We start from the raw sequence: 18,095 nt of genomic DNA, 5'->3' as shown, positions 1-18,095 counted from the left end.
AAACGATTCTCCATAAGAGCCCATACTGTCAACTAAATGTGGAACGCTCTATAGATGATTCCTTGGCATATTTTGAGCTATTTTTTGATGATGAAATTACAATTATGGTGATTGAGACAAACGTCTACGAGGCAGTTTCTTGCTCAGGAGAAGGAAAAAATTAAGCAGCAAAAAAAATTGATGTTTCAAAAGTGGGTTCCCACAACAGCAGGGGAAACAAGGGTATTTCTAGGTTTACTCATGTTGATGTGAATAATTTATAACCAAGCCTCAGAATGTATTTAGTAGAAAACATGTATGAGAAAATGTAATTTTTCCCAATGTCATGAACAAGGAAAGGTTATAACTGCTCACCATCAGGGGTGCAGCCAGGAATTAAGGCTGGGGGGGGCTTATATGCAACTAATACCGGGGTGTTTGGGGTGTGGAATACCCACCAGGATAAGCAGGCATAAGTAGGTGCAAGATTAATAAATTGCGGAATTTTAAGATAAATGGTTCAAAATGGTGAGTTTTACGGCTTTCTGAGGGATATTATATTAATCCTTACACTATTCTATCGGTAATATCAATCCAATTAAGTAAAATGGATTAAACTTAAGCATTTCTCTGAGCTCTGGGGGGGGGTTTAACCCCCAAACCCCCCTCGCTCCTCTCCCTCGCTTGCTTAATATTCTACCCTCTGATACCATTTTCAACAACCCCTCCCCACTGAGTACTCCTTCCATCCATACTTTCTGTGTCCTCCATATCTCATCTAGAAGCTGCCTCTCCTCTCCCACCATCTCCAGCACTTCATTGCTCCTTTCCGTCCGGAGAGAGAGACATAAGGAAGATTTATACAAGAATTGCCATGAGAAAAAATTCCCCTGGACCGGGAATCGAACCACGGACCTTTGGCTTTCCGGGCCAATGCGCAGACCACTACGCTACCCAGGTTCTTTAATTCCCATGGCAATTATACCGAGGCTCATGGCACTAGGTGTTAGGCCCTCGCGGTCCATCAAGGATGGCAACGCGAGGGAGAAAGGACTTCCAAGAAGCCACAACCGGTTGAGAGCCTCAAACCTGCGCTAAAGCCGCGCAAAGCGGTATGTGTAATATTCCAAACCCTGCCGCGTGAACGGCGGTGAAATATACAAGAATTGCCATGAGAAAAAATTCCCCTGGACCGGGAATCGAACCACGGACCTTTGGCTTTCCGGGCCAATGCGCAGACCACTACGCTACCCAGGTTCTTTAATTCCCATGGCAATTATACCGAGGCTCATGGCACTAGGTGTTCGTGGTTCGATTCCCGGTCCAGGGGAATTTTTTCTCATGGCAATTCTTGTATATTTCACCGCCGTTCACGCGGCAGGGTTTGGAATATTACACATAAGGAAGATTATCTTCGCCCCTTGGCCAAGAAAAAAGGCTGGAGTCCGATCAAGCTCAAGACCCAGTAGAGGAAATATGAAAAAGAGAGGGTCATAGCCAAAAGAAAGCTCCATGACTTTTTTTTGGAGGCACTTGTGAGGGGAGTACCACTTTTCGATATTTGACTCCATGGCAAAAGAGTGAATACAAAATTGAAGGCTGATACGTGAACCCGCTAACCTTTTCTCTAGTAAACCCATGCTTGAAATATATATAGAAAATTTATAAGCACTTTCAGTACCTTTGACATGAGCAGTCAAGCAGTTGATAGGAGATCTTGAACGTGACTTGTAGTTACTGGAAGTTGATGAAAGCAAAGGTTTTCCATGTTCAACCCTTGCTTGAGCACATACTTGAGTAGCGAAATTTTGCTTCATCTGAGGTTGAATGTAAGGAGAGGGTAGTCCCATTATGCTGGTATTATGATGTTGAGTATTTTTTAGCTTTGAATGACTGCTGACCAAAAGGCCTGAAATTAAAATTTAGCATATCAGACTTTTTAATACCTGCAAGCCAGAGCTTTAATGATATTTAGATATTATATTAATATCATTATCATTATTAATATCGACCAATAAATATATATAATCCATCGACCAATCTTTCAGTAAGTCTCGTGACTTCCACCTCAACCCTACTCTTCCTTTGCTCCCTATTTTCTTTTCCCGAATGTTTACTCACATCCCACCCAACATCACTACTCTTGCTCTCAAAGATGGCAGTAATTTTTATCAACCCAATGATTTCCTAAAAAAGATATTCAATAGAGCAAATAAAAACATTACAATATATGGTGAATCCCCCAAATTGGTCTGTTGACAGCAAGCACTTTGGATTCCAGCTGGTTTGGCCTTGGCTAATAGACTTCTAGAGTGGGCTGAGTTAGCAATAAGCTTTAACGGATTCACTCGTAGGCAGCCTATATGTACATAAATTATTTGAAAAAAATCATTACAGATAAAATCCCAACTAGTTTCGATTCTTCTAAGTTATTCACTAAGGAGTTTGTTTGAGGATGACACAAAGCATCAATTGGGAAGTATTTATTTGTAAGAAGCATATAACCACCAACAAAGTATATCTATGCATTTCTCCAGGGTTTTCTTCCGCGTCAGATTGTTGGTTGACAACAGTTTCGCTGGCTATCCTGCCAGCGTCTTCAGGTCGAAGGAGTCGGCTGTTGGTTTCTGCCTCGCTTATATACTGTAGGCTGTATGGGAGCTGCACTGTGATTGGCTGTCTGACTGGGTGCTTCTCTCTGGTTGGCAAGTGTGTCTTATGTGAAGAACTCTGCTCACTTCATTGACATCATAAAAAATGTCTCCATCAAAGAAAGCGATATTTTAGTGAGCTTCGACGTGGTGTCGCTTTTCACCAACATTCCGATTCCAGATGCAGTTGAAGTTGTAAGATCGCTCACATCCGATGGCATTCCAAAGGACTTCCCGGAACTGGTCAAGCACTGCCTAAGGAACTCGTTTTTTCTATGGAACGGTTGCTACTACGAACAGACGGAGGGCACGGCGATGGGTTCACCACTATCACCAGTAGTAGCCAATCTCTTCATGGAGAAATTCGAAAAGGAGGCACTCGAATCCTGCGAAAAGAAGCCGAAGTTGTGGCTGAGATATGTGGACGACAGGTTCGTCATCTGGCCACATGGTGTACAGGAACTACAAGGGTTCCTTCGGCACCTGAACTCACAACATCATGGAATCCAATTTACTATGGATATGGAGAAGGAGCAGTCATTAAATTTTCTGGATGTCCTCGTGACCAAAAAAGACAACGGGAGACTCGGCCATGCTGTCTACAGAAAGCTTACGCACACCGACCGATACCTAAATGCAGCATCTCACCATCATTCCAGTCAGAAGGCCTCACTAGTGGCTACATTAATTAACAGAGCGTATAATATCTCCGATGATATCTCCCTCTCCACGGAGATAAAGCACCTCACTACGGCACTGCAGAGAAATGGCTATAGGAGAGAATTGGTCCTTAAAAGGACCACGAAGGAGGAGGAAAAGCGACGCAAGGCCACCATTGAAAACCAGAGTGATAACGTTGGAGAAGAAGAATCGTCAAGGAAGCTATACGTCACCATCCCTTTCATTGCTGGAACGTCAGAGAGGATCGCCAGAATATTAAAAAAGCACGAAGTGATCACCAGATATAACTGTGTGACCAAGATAAGACTTCCTCCCCGGGCCCAAGGATATCATTCCTCAAGAACTGCATGAGGGGGTATACAAGGTGCCCTGCTCCTGCGGAAAATCCTACATAGGGGAAACTTGCCGCTCCATGCATGTGAGGATTAAAGAACATCAGAGGGCGACCAAGAACAAGCAGTTTCAACTCTCTGCCATCGCCGAACATGCATGGTCGGAACCCGGCCATGACATTAAATTTGAGGAGAAGAAACTTTTAGTTAAGGAGTGCCGATATTTCCCTAGACAAATCAGGGAAGCAATAGAAATTCAAAAAACACCTTTGAATTTCAATAGAGAAGATGGATACTTCCTTCACAGCGCCTGGAAAAGAGTGATCAAAGAGAGAGCCAACCAGAGAGAAGCACCCAGTCAGACAGCCAATCACAGTGCAGCTCCCATCCAGCCTACAGTATATAAGCGAGGCAGAAACCGGCAGGATAGCCAGCGAAACTGTTGTCAACCAACAATCTGACGCGGAAGAAAACCCTGGAGAAATGCAGAGATCAAACCATCGCCGCGGAAACCTACGCTCTAACAAAGTATATCTAATATATAAAATTCTTGTTCCACAGTATTTGTAGACAAACTCCTCCGAAACGGCTGGACCGATTCCTATGAAATTTTGCGGGTATATTCAGTAAGTCTGAGAATAGGATGTAAACTATTTTTCATTATTCTGCCGCGTGGGTAAACCATCCAGTTTGTGTTAGCTAAAGATAGACTCACTAAAAATATCATACACTCCATTGCACTAAGAGACTGAAAATGTATATTTCTCTAATTGCCATAATTTGTTAAAGAGATGTGATTAGAAATCTATTGATTAAGATAATAAAAGTACAATGTAATTAAAAAATGAATGTTTGGTGTTTTGTCATTTTTACAGGTCGTCATCATTCACAGTGCTCCATTCCTCCTTCCATATAGGTTCCTATAGGACCAAAATAGGTTCCTATAGGAACCTTAATTGTTCCTATAGGAACCATTGTGATTCCTATAGTATTTCTTAAAACCCTATAGGAAATAGAATTTCCTATAGGAATCACAATGGTTCCTATAGGAACAATTAAGGTTCCCATAGGACCAATATAGGTTTCTATAGAAATCTTAATTGTTCCTACACAAACCATTGTGATTCCTATAGGAAATTCCATTTCCTGTAGGAATTTACATAATTCCAATAGTATTTCTTAAAACCCTATAGGAAATCAATGGGACATTTTCAAAGGGTAGTAAACAATTTACTGAGTGCTGGAAACTATTTTATGAAAGGGTATCATGTTGTATTGGACAATTTTTTCACAAGAATAGATTTAGCTCGTGATTTGTTAAAAAAAGTACATTTTTAACTGGTACGTTGAGACTTAATAGGAAAGGAATTCCTCAACCCCTCGAAGAAAAATACAGCGTGGGTGAGAAAAAGTATGTTAGATGTGAAGACCTTCTCTTCCTTGGATACCGAGAAAAAAAAATCACAGAAAAATCCAGTTTTATTACTTTCAACTAACTTGATAGCCAAAAGCAATTACGTTGCTCGAAAGGGTCAAAAATTGCCAAAGAAAAGGCCACAAATCATTGAACAGTACAATCGGTATATGGGTGGGATTGATACTTCGGATATGATGCTTTATGGTTATTTAGATGAGAGAAGATCATTGAAACATTGGAAGAAAGTAGTTTTCAATGTAGTTTCTAGAATGGTACTGAATGCCTATTTTATCTATAAATCAAGCAATCCTAGCAAGAAAATTTCAAGATTGCAGTTTATGACTGAAATAATAGACAGCATTAAGGGTGAATGGTTTCTTACAAAGAATAATCCAAATCTGTCAACTCCCAGTACAGTGTCGACGGGAATGTGGGGGATAAGGAAATTGCCAGGGAGGAGGGAAAAAGTTTGTGTTGTATGCAGAAGGAAAGATGGCGGCCCCGTCCATAGATCTAGAACAGATAGTGTTAAATGTGGAAAAGGTATACATGGACTGTGTTTCTTATCACATTTGTGAATCACGTTACATTCATTTATTTCATTTGGAAGTAAGTTTGAAATGTTGCAATTTTTTGAATGAATGTGAACTAACATATGTTTAATAACTTTTAGTGTAATTGTAAATAATTTTTTGCTATAATTAGCACAAATTTTTGCCATTATTATCCAGATACCTCTGTCATAAAGTTTTCACATGATTTAGACTCATGGCTAAGAAAAGATTCATCTTATAATTTTCTTGATCTTCCTGAATTGTATGCAACTGAAATTGCAAAAATAAAATAAAAAAATACTGAAAATTTGTGCAATTATTTTTGCACTTTTGTGACAATTTTCAAGAAAAACAATGAAATTTTATGTTTATTCTTGTTTTATCGATGTAGAAAGGATTTTACATCTCGATTTTTGGGTCAAAAGTGAAAAATTAAATTGTTCAAACTCATAAAGCTTAAGCTACAGGAATTGCGTTTTACCAAGAATAAACGGGCAATATTTTTTAATTTTTATTTTTAAGAAAGAACTCACTGCCAAATACAAAAAGAATTATGCAAAAACAGCTACAAATAAGCAAATTATTAAGTTTTGAATAAAGGCCTACAAAATTAACAAAATACCCATGGCACTTCTGGGAGTACCCACCAAAAAGCCAGTGGCACTTAAAGGGTTAAAATGCATTTCCTGCAGACTTATACAGGACGGGTAAAAATCTCTGATTAAAATGTCAAGCTCCTCCTTATGCCGATAAAGTCCGTTACAGTTCCACTGTATGATAAAAGCCATAAAAATTGATTAATAAAAATTTTAATAAATAGAAAAATAAATAATTTTAAAACTGCCAAAGGGAGAGTCAACGCTTAATGCGTCTCTTCTCCATGGCTTTCGCCCGGATTATTTCCGATTCGGGAATATATTTGTCTTCTTCCATAGATTCTGGTTAGCTACGTGTAGGAGAACCAGATGGACCCGGGGACTGAATCATTCCACGCTTCCTTTGCGAGGCCCCAATGGTGGTTTTGGTTGGGTTCTTCTTTTAAGAACCCTGACTAGCATCATTTTTTTTCCAGCAGTGTGCCCTTCTTAGTTGCTGGCTTAGTAGCCTTATCTGGCTTGGCTTGTTTAATATTCTTAAGACCCGATTCTTCCTTCTTTTTCTCTTCCGTGTTTGGAATATTTTTCTTCTCATTATCTACAATGGTAGCATACGAGCTCGAGAACATAGGGGCGATAGGAGTTCTGTATTTTTTTTGGGCTCCATGATATGGCAGCTTTTCCACGGTCTTTGACTCCATTACTTTTTCCTCTCCTCGCATTTTGGGGCAATCTCGAGAGTATAACGGATAATTGATTGAGGTTGGTTCAGAGGTGCACGAGTCACCATCGTGCTTTTCTTTGCCACAGCGTGGGCAGGTGGCCTTGCCCTCACATCTTGTAGCAATGTGGCTGAAATGCTGGCATTGAAAGCAACGCATGAGACTTGGGATGAATGGGCGGATGGAAAACGATTCATATCCCACAAAGACCTTGCAAGGGAGATTATCTCGAGAGAAAGTGAGGATGAGAGACGTGCTGTTAACCAGCTCACCGTTCCTCTTAGTCTTCAATCGACAACAGCCAATAACACCCTGAGATGCCATCTCTCTCTTTATTTCATCTTCATGGACGTAGAGAAGGTCATAGTGGGTTATGACTCCCCTACAGGTGCAGTGCACCTGGACCTTGATAGGGATGTCGTTTAATTTTCCCATTTGTTGTAACTTTTCACTTTGCTGATTCCAATTCTCCCCTAACTGCTGCAGACAGAACTCATCTTATTAAGAAAGGAGACATCTTAGTCAGAGTCTCACCATCATTTGCACATTTCATTACCAAATATTTCTGACAAACGGAAGAATTAACTTCTCCTTCGCCCGTTTCCGGACAGGATCTTTTCAGTGGAGGAAATAAATTTTTCTATTATCCATACACTTATACAAAATTCATCCCCTGGGCTCCCCACCCACCACAGAGCCACACATTCGGGACGCCACACGGCGATCCAGTGTGGACGTCAGGGCTACCCAAGGGATATAGGAACCTTCGATAAGCGAGTCTCCTTCGGGTTAGAAACTCTGGCGTAGGGGCCCTCCAAACCTACATGCCTTCGGCCGCCCTATGAAGGCCTCTTTATCTCCCCAGCCACCAGGAGCCAGGACTGGACTAGTTCCCAGCCACCTGTCTAGGAGAGTCAGGGGCCAAAGTGGAGTGTTGGGGATTCTCCCCTCCCACAGAGAAGGTCCCCTCAGCCACCAGGATCCCCATTCCCAGCAACACAGGTCGCCACACACAGCAAATACATGGGTGGGCTAAGCAAGATGGTATTGCCTCTCACAGACATTCAGGCCCACAAGACTGTCTGGATGCACCCTTGTTGTTCTGTCATCTACAGATAGACTTAGGAATTCAAAATTTTGTACAGCATACACTATTAACCGGGGGAGAGGACACATAAATTCATTCTGAGATACATTAATTTTCTAAAATATTCAATAGGCTGACATTGGTAGATCATTTCCTCAATGTTTCTGGTGCAATGAGAAAAACCATTCAGCAAACACATCACTGCAATAGCATCGCTGAGCCCTTAAAAACTATACATATACCAGTTGGACGAGAACAAAAGGCTTGACTAAAATGAAGGGTCATTCATTAGCTATTACCATCCATTATTTGTGCAGTGGAAATTGAGTGAAGCTTTGATATGAATACATTTCTTTGCACTACACTTTTGGCAATTTTAACTATGTTATTACTGCTGATATAGAATAACAACTGCTTATATTCAATGGTGTTCAAATGTAATTTCATGCAATATAGTATCTATTTTAATGACAAAAGTGCTCAATACTAAATGTTTTTCGTGATAAATTGCGTGAAAATACCTCAAAACTAAATCTCTGATCCATAAAAAAACCTCGGAGTGTCAGACTTATATCCATACCAGCAGTACATAGATACACAAAAATAGGACAGAAATAACCAAGAAATTTATGTACAATAACTGACGTTTCGGTTTATTACTAGTTGAAGTATATTTTATATATTACAGGGCTAAACTTCAGGGGCTAAAACCTTATACACCCATGTCTCGTATAGCGCAATTTCGATTTGCGCAATTTCGATATAGCGCAAATTCGTTCCTCGGGGAAACATTGCAACGCAGTGTAGCCTAATCAAAAATTTTAAACGCTCTCGTGATAAAACGTGAACTTGCGCTAAGTACACACGTAATTTCTATCAATTTACGCATATTAATATTATTTCTTGCCTCAAATCTTCTTTTTTGTTTATATATTAATCGAAATTCATTGCTGTGCAATTGCCAAAAGTATTACTCGTCATTGGGTCCAGATAGCCGGCCTACCGAAGATTTATCTCGTCTCATTAACAGAATGATAATAAATAATTTAGATCGTTAATTAAGCGTGGGGCTAGCGGAAATGATTTTTTTTCAGCAATACGGTTTGAGACGTATTTTTGCCGTCGTAGGTTACCGGGCGATTGACTTCCAGGTAGAGGGTCTAGGCTAAAGCCTTCAAGGTCATCGGTATTCACGGGGGAGAAATGGAGCAGTGGCCGAGTTGCGCATGAATAGCATCAACACATAAAAGGGTCCGCTATAGAGTCTCAAACACAATGGCTTCGTTCCCTCCCCGCAGTCATAGGCCTTCTGCGTCTCAGGAATACAGTTCAGCAGAAGAAGGTGATTTAGATAAAGCCATACGGAGTAAAAACCAAGAGAATATGGCAAAAAATAGGAATGCGTGTAGAAAAATCAAGAATTTATCAAGAAAAACCATAAACCTAGAAGAGGACTTGAGAGAGGTCAATTGCTTTGAAAATGGAGAGCGTCAAAGCGATATTGCGTGGAAGTTTAAACTCACGATGCCTTATTCTGAATAAAGACGAAGCTAAAATATCAGTGACCTCAGCCGCACCAACTTCAACCAAGCGGTCTACACATACGGAAAGTTCATGGGGAATCGGTACAAAAAGACGAGAGTGGTAATCGCTCCGAGACATTTAGTGAAAGCGGTTGGTTCCAGAATTTAAACGGCAAGCAGGTATTTTCAGTGCGGCGATATCAGGTGAATCTGCAAGTGTTGATAGCGCAGCCACCACAACATTTTCTGATGAACTCCAAGCTGTTATTGAAAGTGGCTCCTTTCCCCCTCAACTAGATTTAGTGTTGACGAGACGATATTCTTTTGGAAAAGAATGCATTCTCGTTCATTCATTTTCAGGGAAGGGAAACCTTGGTCAGGTTTCAAGGCATTTAAAGACTGTTTCACGTAGCTGCTAATGACTCGGAGGACTTCAAATTAAAATGATTTATCATTCATAAACTCCGCTAGCTATGAAATGGCATTTAAAGTAGCATTTTCCTGTCATTTCGATGAGCGACAAAAGGGCCTGGGTGACACAACAGTTGTTTTTAGACTAGTTTGAAAAATCGTCAACTGCCGGCAACGCATTACGATCCCCTGAGATAGCAGATGTTAGCCCACCCGCACGACAGGATGGAATTTCGAAAGCACGTAAGAATTTTTTTTTACGTGAATAAAAGTCTTTGAATGCGTGAATACTATCTTTAAAGATGTTTTAAACTATAAATATTTATAGAAATAATGTTTTCTACGGCTTTTTATGGGAATATAGATGTTTTAGAGGAAATTCAATACCAAAGACCTATGCTACCAGGAACGCATCCCTATCTTCCCTATGTTAAAACGCTCTCGTATAACGCAAATTCGTATAGCGCAAAGACCCCAAGGAACGCATCCCTTGCGCTATACGAGACATGGGTGTATCTCTACATGAACCAGGCGGCCACAATATGCATGCATTAAGGAACATACATAAGAAAAATTTAAATAATGGGTCTGATAGATTAATGACCTATTGCCAATACAGTTCAATATGCATACGAAGAAAGCCATGAAAGAAATAGCACAGTGAATCAAATGTATATAGGCAACTGGAGAAGAAATTAACATTGGACGCTTGCCTTATTTTCAAAATAGTTTCATAACATGAGAACAACCAAAATCAATGAATAAGACTGATACTTCAGAATTACAATACGAAAAACATCAGACAAAAACTGAGGCACTTGAACATAAAAAATCAGACAAGGCTATGAGCGAAGCGGAGATTTCGGTACCTGACATATATCACAATGGAGAGAGACTGGAGGGAGACGAATCATTCGCCTAATTTAGGAGAAACATTACCAAGGATAGAAGAAGCAAAGAATATATCGGCCATCATATTTATGGTGGATATCATGACAAAGGCTGTTACTTTCCTTGATGAGCATAAGACTGGAGATAAGGAATCAGAATGCAAGAGTGTTTATGGAGTAGCAGCACCCTGCACATTAGAAGAATAGGCCATTGGAAAAACTGAACTAAAAAAACAAAAGCCTCTTCAGGACGTAGAGCAAGAGGAGGATACTGTAAATGGATACAAAACAGACAGAAAACTGAAATAGGAGGATATAAACAGAAGAATAGGATAAGGAAGGGTACAGGGAAGCACAATGTGCCACAAAAGAAAATGCTGGACTGGCCCATTACGGGCAAACTTATGAGAGAAGTACCCAAAGTCGAGGGAAAATTAAATGGAGAAATCCCTCCAAGACATCAAAGAGAGTACTTTGAGAGATGAAGGGCTGGAGTATACCAACCCTTTAACTATCTGAATTATGCATAACCTTTAAATACAAACCATGAAGTAAATTATAATTACCATTCGGCACAAAAAAATATTTATCCATAAAAGGTATCAGAACAACTTGCCTGGAGGTGTCGATGAAACACCAATGAACACTCAATGGTAAATTGACCTAAGTACTTTAAAAAAATTATGAAATCGCATGTCAAAACAAATATCGATAGCTCATTAAATAATGTCTTACATTGCCATACGAACCATTTAAAATTCACATCACCAAGGAAATCCATACAGGTTTGGGGTGCTTAGGGACAGCTAACAAGAGTCCTACATCCTTATTGGTATATTTTAATTCCTGAAGAGGGAGGGATACTTCGTTGCGGTTTTAATGATACAGCTTTAAGGGGCAACAATTGCATACGACATAAGATAGCAGCTTTAATTGCGCTACATTATCATCATGCGAACAAATGCCTACTTCCTCACCCACGAATTGAATTGTATACTAGAAGAGCTGATAATTACTTTGAACCAAAGAGAATATCGGTGGCAAGGATGAGACAAACTATTCTACAGTGAACTTGAAGGATAATGAATAAACCATGTATAAAGTAAAATGGATGGTACCATAATATCCAGTGATGAGAGAGCAAAGGTAGAGCAGAGAACTACGTGGATGATGAAATCCTCAAACTTTCTCCATTATAGACAGAATACAGGAATAGGAGACACCCAAGGAAGTACTATGGTTTAGAAGGGTATACATTTCATGCTACGCATACGACAACATCAACGGTAACTTCACACGTTCAGCAAATAAAATCGTAAGTTAGCATGCAAATTCAACTTTATATGGAAACCAACATCGCAGGAAGTCACTGGCTAGAAGCATGAAATAAATTAACTACGCACCACAATCTGTAACATCCATAAAATACAGACTCTCGATACACCCACTGAATGCTGTTGGCCAATATGGTTTATAATTGTATTGAAAATAGGAATTTCAAGTTTTAAAAGCATATGCATTCAAATTCTCCCAATATTCTGAATAAAACATTTTAATCTGCCAAGATTAATTTCGAAATATGAAGTACCGCAATATGCTTCCAGATTCTGTCGTAGAGGTCTCCCAGAACTGCTCATTAACAAATGCTGGACTAAATGCGTTTTTGCTCAGGGTGTTCCGTGGTGTTCTGTTATCAACTGTGAGACTTTACAATCTGTATTTTATTCGGGTTTCGGGTGTTTGTAAAGTGAATGACTGAATTTTTATTGTGTTAGGTGTTTTAAAAAAATCACAGCTAGTTAATGACGTGACAGTGATGTTAAAATTGCCGCGTAAAGATGTGGGGAATGTTATCAAGAAATTTGCGGTTGTCGCGGATTGGATTTGGTAAACACAGCAGTGAAGTGTATTTGTTGTTCTCTATTGAAATTATATTGAGTATACTCATGCTTATTCACTATCCTTTTCAGACCAGTTTTCTCAGTCGGTATCGACGTTTAAGCATCAAGTGGGGCTACACTCTAATATTCTCCGAATAAACTGTTTTCCATTTAAAAGAGACTATAGAATCAAATTTACTCCAAGGAGCTTACTCGTTGGCCGTTTCATTTCTCCAACTAGCAGTAGATTACCATGCTTGACCAGAGTCGAGAATGTAAATGCGCAAGTGAATCAACCTTTGGTGATCGATTTAGGTATTACAAATAAACAAGTGGATGTACCTGAACGATTCCCTTCCAAACCAATTACTGCGCCAACAATTACTATTATTTATGATTATCAGAATCAAAAAGAAAATGAGACTCCAGAAGGCTTGAAGGAACTTCTTGCCCCTGAATATGGAAAATTCAAAAAGTATGCTGCCAGGCTCATAGTAATCAGACGTCGCAAAATGAAGAAGCACAAACTGAAGAAACTCAGGAAAAGGATGAAATTCGAGTGGGCAAAGGTAATTTTAAGGTTAAGCCTTTGGTCTTGAAATAGCGTAATAAAGAATTAAGAGTTATTTGCATATTAACTTTATACATTATAATTATGACAAAAAAATCATGTCCTTAGTCTTAATCTGTGTTTTCTTAACACTGACTGATGCATGCATCCATATCAGCCGACTAACTCATAGTTTTTCGTGAAATAGAAGTTAGTGTAGAGGGTAATTTTAGAATTCCCAGCGAGCAATATCAGCGGTGAATTTTGAGGAAAATGATATTATTCTAATTGTTCGAAATACGATCTTGTTCTTTGTTGAAGTCTTCTCGGGTTTTCTTCCGGGTGAGTCCATTGTAGGCCGACGTTTCGATGGGTGCCTCTGCCGTCGAAACGTCGGCCTGCAATCAACTCACCCGGTGGAAACCCCGAGAAGACTTCACCATTCTCATTGTTCAGCTTGTAAAAATTCCACTTTATATTTAATAATCTTTCACCATTCCTCTGAAAAATATAATGGGACATCTTCATGTAACTCTGCTCACAAGACTGCCGTTATGTTGGCTTGATAGTCAATCAAACTTATCTTAATTGATGCCCTAATATTTCTTGTTACTAATTAGGCTATTTATTTTAGATCAGGCAAAGGCGAGAACTAAGAAAAGAAAAAGCTTTCCAAGCATCTCTTTTGGAAGAAATACGACTAGCCGAAAAATTTAATGCCGAGGAATGGGCAATTGATGTTTTAAGGAGAGCCAAAGAAACACCTATCAGTAAACCACCTCGCAAGACCAAGGAAGAAATAATGATCGGAAAGTATGGTAGAGTGTTGCCTCACTGAAAGCTATGCAATAGTAAGGATTTTGTATTTTCAGCTGGTGATTTAGTTCTCCATTCTGTGCCCTACTTCAAACACTCCCTCACCATGTAGCAATGATGTTCTGTTCATTAACTTAATTATTGCCAGAGCATGGAGATGCTCCTCATTATGTAAGATCACAATGATACATTATTGAAATGTCAGGCCTCAATCTTGTTTGAGTAAATATTAAAAGTTATTTTTTAACTGTACATGGTGTCTTTTTTACATTCTTTTAGTTTCCCTTTTGAATGCAATTAAAATTATTTGCTCATTAACCTATTTAAAAAATGCCAGTGTCTTTTTGAGGTAGGTATGTAAAATGATTTTAAAAAGTTGGCTCAAATATCAGTTTGCAATCAAATGTGACTATTTGATGATGCTGCGACTTCCTGATATTGAAAGAATGGCTTCAAGCCACACCACCCCATGGTCACATCTTCTTCAATGGCCACATAGCTAGGCTCAGTCGTGGAGGCCTAGGACTGTCTCTTGGAAGCTCGATTCAGGCTTCCATTATGGTCACCTTTTAATTGGTATTCAAAAGTGTCTGCAGTGCAGCAATATAGTTGAGCAATCGATTTAGTCTTGATGTTCATAACAGAGTATTTGCAATGATGAGGAATAGTGTTGAAAAGATATGAATTCAGTGTATTGTGTGAAAAACATGATATTCCCTTGTAAGTTTTACAACTAGCAGTTTCATTCATTCCTAAGGAAGCTCCAGTCAGGTTAACTTCAAGATATTTTTGATTATTATCTGAAATCGAAGGGGCCTTAGGGGTGTTTTTAGGCAAAAATATTTCTTCACACACAACGTTGACATTGTCTGATTATCCACCTTCTCATGGGCGTACGCAGCGAGGGGCAGAGGGGCAGGGGAGGGGCTGCCCTCCCCCCTATATGCCAAAATCACAAAAGTCTTTAAGCAAAATCAGTACTGAATTGAAATGAAAGCATTCAACTAATATAAGATATGTTACTAAAATAAAACTCCCCCTCGCTGGTATCTCTATCTTGTCGTGATGAGGGGGCTTGCGTGCCTAAGTGAACCTGAGAGCTATGCTGGCGGGAGCAAAAGCTCCTGGTAGGGCTACCCAAGCCGGACAGGTCAAAGGGGATAGGTCCGACAAAAAGAGATACCCTGGTCCTCCAGGTTGGGGGTTGGGCGTGGGGCTTACAATCCCACACCATAAAAAATGTTTTGTTACGAAACCCATAAATAAGCCTCGGAATACGGACGGATTTAAGGATATTGACACTGGCAAACGATCAGGAACTCGGAAACGGAATACAACATTGACCTTAGCTACATGGAATGTAAGGACCATGTTGAAGGCTGGAAAAATGGCAGAGATCGCTGAAGAAGTATTGAAATATGGGATAGATGTAGTGGCGTTACAAGAAATAAGATGGAACGGAAATGGAAGAGTGGATAAAAAGGACTACTCAATGTTCTATAGTGGGCCTAAACTGAGAACTGGACAATGTGGAACAGGGTTTATCCTTAATAACAAAATGAAGCAAAGCTGCTTAGGGTATGAACCTCTGGGGGATAGAATGTGTAAGATAAGGCTCAAAGGACGTTTTAGAAACTTATCTATCATCTCAGCTTATGCACCCACAGAAGATGCTAATGATGATGAGAAGAATGCCTTCTATGATCAACTGGATAGAGAATGCAGCAAGATACCTAAATATGATATTGTAAGCGGAACATCTTGAGTTCGCAGAGACGTGAAACCGGATGGTAATGCTATTCTGATCCCCATGCCTAGTCACTCATGTGAGTGCGTGGGAGTGATGCTGCCATCAGCACCTTCCGGGAAGCCGGAGGCCACGTGTGGAAAAGGCAGAGAGCAGTCGGCAAAAAGTACTCATGTGTAAAGGCCGCAGGCCAGGTGTGCGACGCACGGTGTGTGATTGATAATAAATACCTTCACGAAATGAGTTGATTCCATAATTCCTCTGGAGTGCCAACCCAATTAGAAACCACGCGCTTACAACTGGTGTCAGAGTGCGACGTTGGCCTCCAACAAAAAGAGGAATCAAGTCTATAGTGAAGGTAAGTGAGGATGACGGGCAGGGTCAGTATATTGGGCCAAGAAATGGATCTCCAACGCGCGTTAGACACGTTGACTGCGCAGTTAAAGGACCTGCAGGAGGAGAACGCTAGAATGAGGGCTCGAGAGGCCGAGAGACCTATGCATCTCCCCGCCCCGACCGCTGAGAACTACGCGGATAGACAACCGAATTTCGCCCTCTTAGCCTCGGTTGAGAATTTCTGCGGCGGACCAGCGGAGGATGTGGATGCCTTTCTCGAACGGTTCGATAGGGCTGCCTTGCTGAGTAAGTGGACGGAGGAGGAGAAACAGCATGCGATCAGGCTGCGACTCAAGGGGGCCGCGGATACGTATTGCCGAGCCAAGGCCGAGGGGAGAGAGGCATTGACGTATCCGGAGATTACCGGACTGCTGAAGGAGAGATACAGGTCGAGTAAAAGCCGGCGGTATTACCGGGAGTTGCTGTCCACTCTGCGGATGAAGGCGGGGGAGACCATACAGGAATTCGCGGATCGGGTTCGTGAAACGAATGTACGGACCTATTCTGTCGAAGGCACTGAGGAGAGGGTGGCTGCCATCCGGGAAGAGGCCGACCAGAGGGCATTGGATGCCTTCTTAAACGGTCTCTCTGGCGAGGTGGGCAGACAAACGCGACTGAGGATGCCAGCGACGTTTGATGACGCCATTGAGAACGCCACGCGCATCGTGGAGGTGGAACGGCGTGCGAAGAGGCCAGTTGGGGAGATGGAAGTCTTTGCATCGACGGCAAAGGCGTGTTTTTCGTGCGGGAAGGAGGGTCATTTCGCACGCTTATGTCCGAGCCGCCCCCGAGGGCTCTGCTTCGCCTGCGGCCGCCAGGGGCATTTTGCGAGGGACTGTAAGAGTACTCCGCGGCTGTCGAGCGACAGGAAGCCGGATTTAAACTAGGGTGGGGCCGAGTTAATCGCCGAACGCGGCCCCCCCAGGAGGTGGCGATCACACCTGTTTGCTCGCTCCGCGAGGCAAATGGACTGGTAGTACGAGTGGAGATGGACGGACGGGTGTGGCCCGTGTTAGTGGACACAGGAGCCCAAGTTTCCCTAATAACTAAACAGTGCAGTGGCAATTTGACCCCTACTTTCTCACCCTTGAGGATACGAGGGATTTCGGGGGGGCACATGCGAAATTACGGCGAAGTGGTGGCCCCTTTGAGAGTTGGTGGCATGTCACTGATGCTGCGTGCGCAAGTGGTGGACTCGCTGGGCGACTATGCAGGACTGTGGGGGATGGACTTTTTAAGAGAAAACGGTGCAGTGATTGATCTCGCTCGGGGAGTGTTGGTATTGAATGGAAAAATAGTTCATTTGGCCGACGCGCGAGAGAGTGCGTCGACTAGGAGGGAGGCGGCGATGGGCGCGGTGGGTTGTTATCAGCGGGCCCCGTCCGACGGGATGGAAGGAAAAGTGGGCGTGGTTTCGCCCCAGCGCAAGGAGAGAGGGGGAAGGAGGAGACCGACCGACGGGCCGTCATCGCCCGCGGCTGATGGGGCCGCCCTAGCGGCGACGAGGAGCCCGCTCTCACCGGTAGTGGACCCGGTGCTGGCGGCGACCGACCGTGATCTTCCTTTCCGCCCCGACGCGGCGAGGAGAGGGGGCGAAAAGATACCACGAGGATACCCCACGAGGACGTGCCATCGCCATGGAGCAGTTGACGTACCGGTTCGACTCCTGCGCGCTGAAATCGTTCCGGGTAGAAGCGTGCGACTCCTGCCTATTTTCTTGGACACCGAAGTTTGGCGGCCGGGTCAGGAGTGCCTGGTGGAATCTGCCCTGGAGGAGGAGGAGTGCTGGGTGGCCAGGTGTGTGTGCTTGGTGAGCGATGAGGGAAGCGTCACCACACACGTAAGTAATTTTGGACCTGATAC

General features: G+C 42.0%; 2 protein-coding genes across 2 annotated transcripts in view; one reads left to right on the top strand and one right to left on the bottom strand.

Moving 5' to 3' along the window:
- The window catches only part of LOC124157691 (zinc finger matrin-type protein 3-like), a 116,525-nt gene extending 104,085 nt beyond the window's left edge, over positions 1 to 12,440 (bottom strand). The window contains exons 1-2 of the mRNA XM_046532630.1: positions 12,247 to 12,440; positions 1,661 to 1,888 (exon numbers count right to left, since the gene is read on the bottom strand). Of these exons, the coding sequence (XP_046388586.1) occupies positions 1,661 to 1,888; positions 12,247 to 12,265 (247 nt within the window). The 5' untranslated portion in view covers positions 12,266 to 12,440. The remainder of the gene's footprint in view (positions 1 to 1,660; positions 1,889 to 12,246) is intronic.
- Positions 12,441 to 12,503: 63 nt separating this feature from the next.
- Positions 12,504 to 14,341, top strand: LOC124157692. Its single transcript, XM_046532631.1, has 3 exons — positions 12,504 to 12,730; positions 12,814 to 13,292; positions 13,908 to 14,341. Exons 1-3 carry the CDS (start codon positions 12,682 to 12,684, stop codon positions 14,109 to 14,111), a joined length of 732 nt encoding a protein of 243 aa, XP_046388587.1. The 5' UTR covers positions 12,504 to 12,681; the 3' UTR covers positions 14,112 to 14,341.
- Positions 14,342 to 18,095: the final 3,754 nt, after the last annotated feature.

This window comes from Ischnura elegans, chromosome 4, assembly GCF_921293095.1.
Source record: "Ischnura elegans chromosome 4, ioIscEleg1.1, whole genome shotgun sequence".
Lineage (NCBI taxonomy): Eukaryota > Metazoa > Arthropoda > Insecta > Odonata > Coenagrionidae > Ischnura > Ischnura elegans.
This window is presented reverse-complemented; position numbering and strand designations above follow the sequence as displayed.

Excerpts from the sequence above, each read along its gene's own strand:
- LOC124157692 (XM_046532631.1), top strand. The coding sequence starts at position 12,682 with ATGTGGGGAATGTTATCAAGAAATTTGCGGTTGTCGCGGATTGGATTT. Across the intron at positions 12,731-12,813 it reads GTTGTCGCGGATTGGATTTG|ACCAGTTTTCTCAGTCGGTA; the intron begins GTAAACACAGCA and ends TATCCTTTTCAG. Across the intron at positions 13,293-13,907 it reads TGAAATTCGAGTGGGCAAAG|ATCAGGCAAAGGCGAGAACT; the intron begins GTAATTTTAAGG and ends TATTTATTTTAG.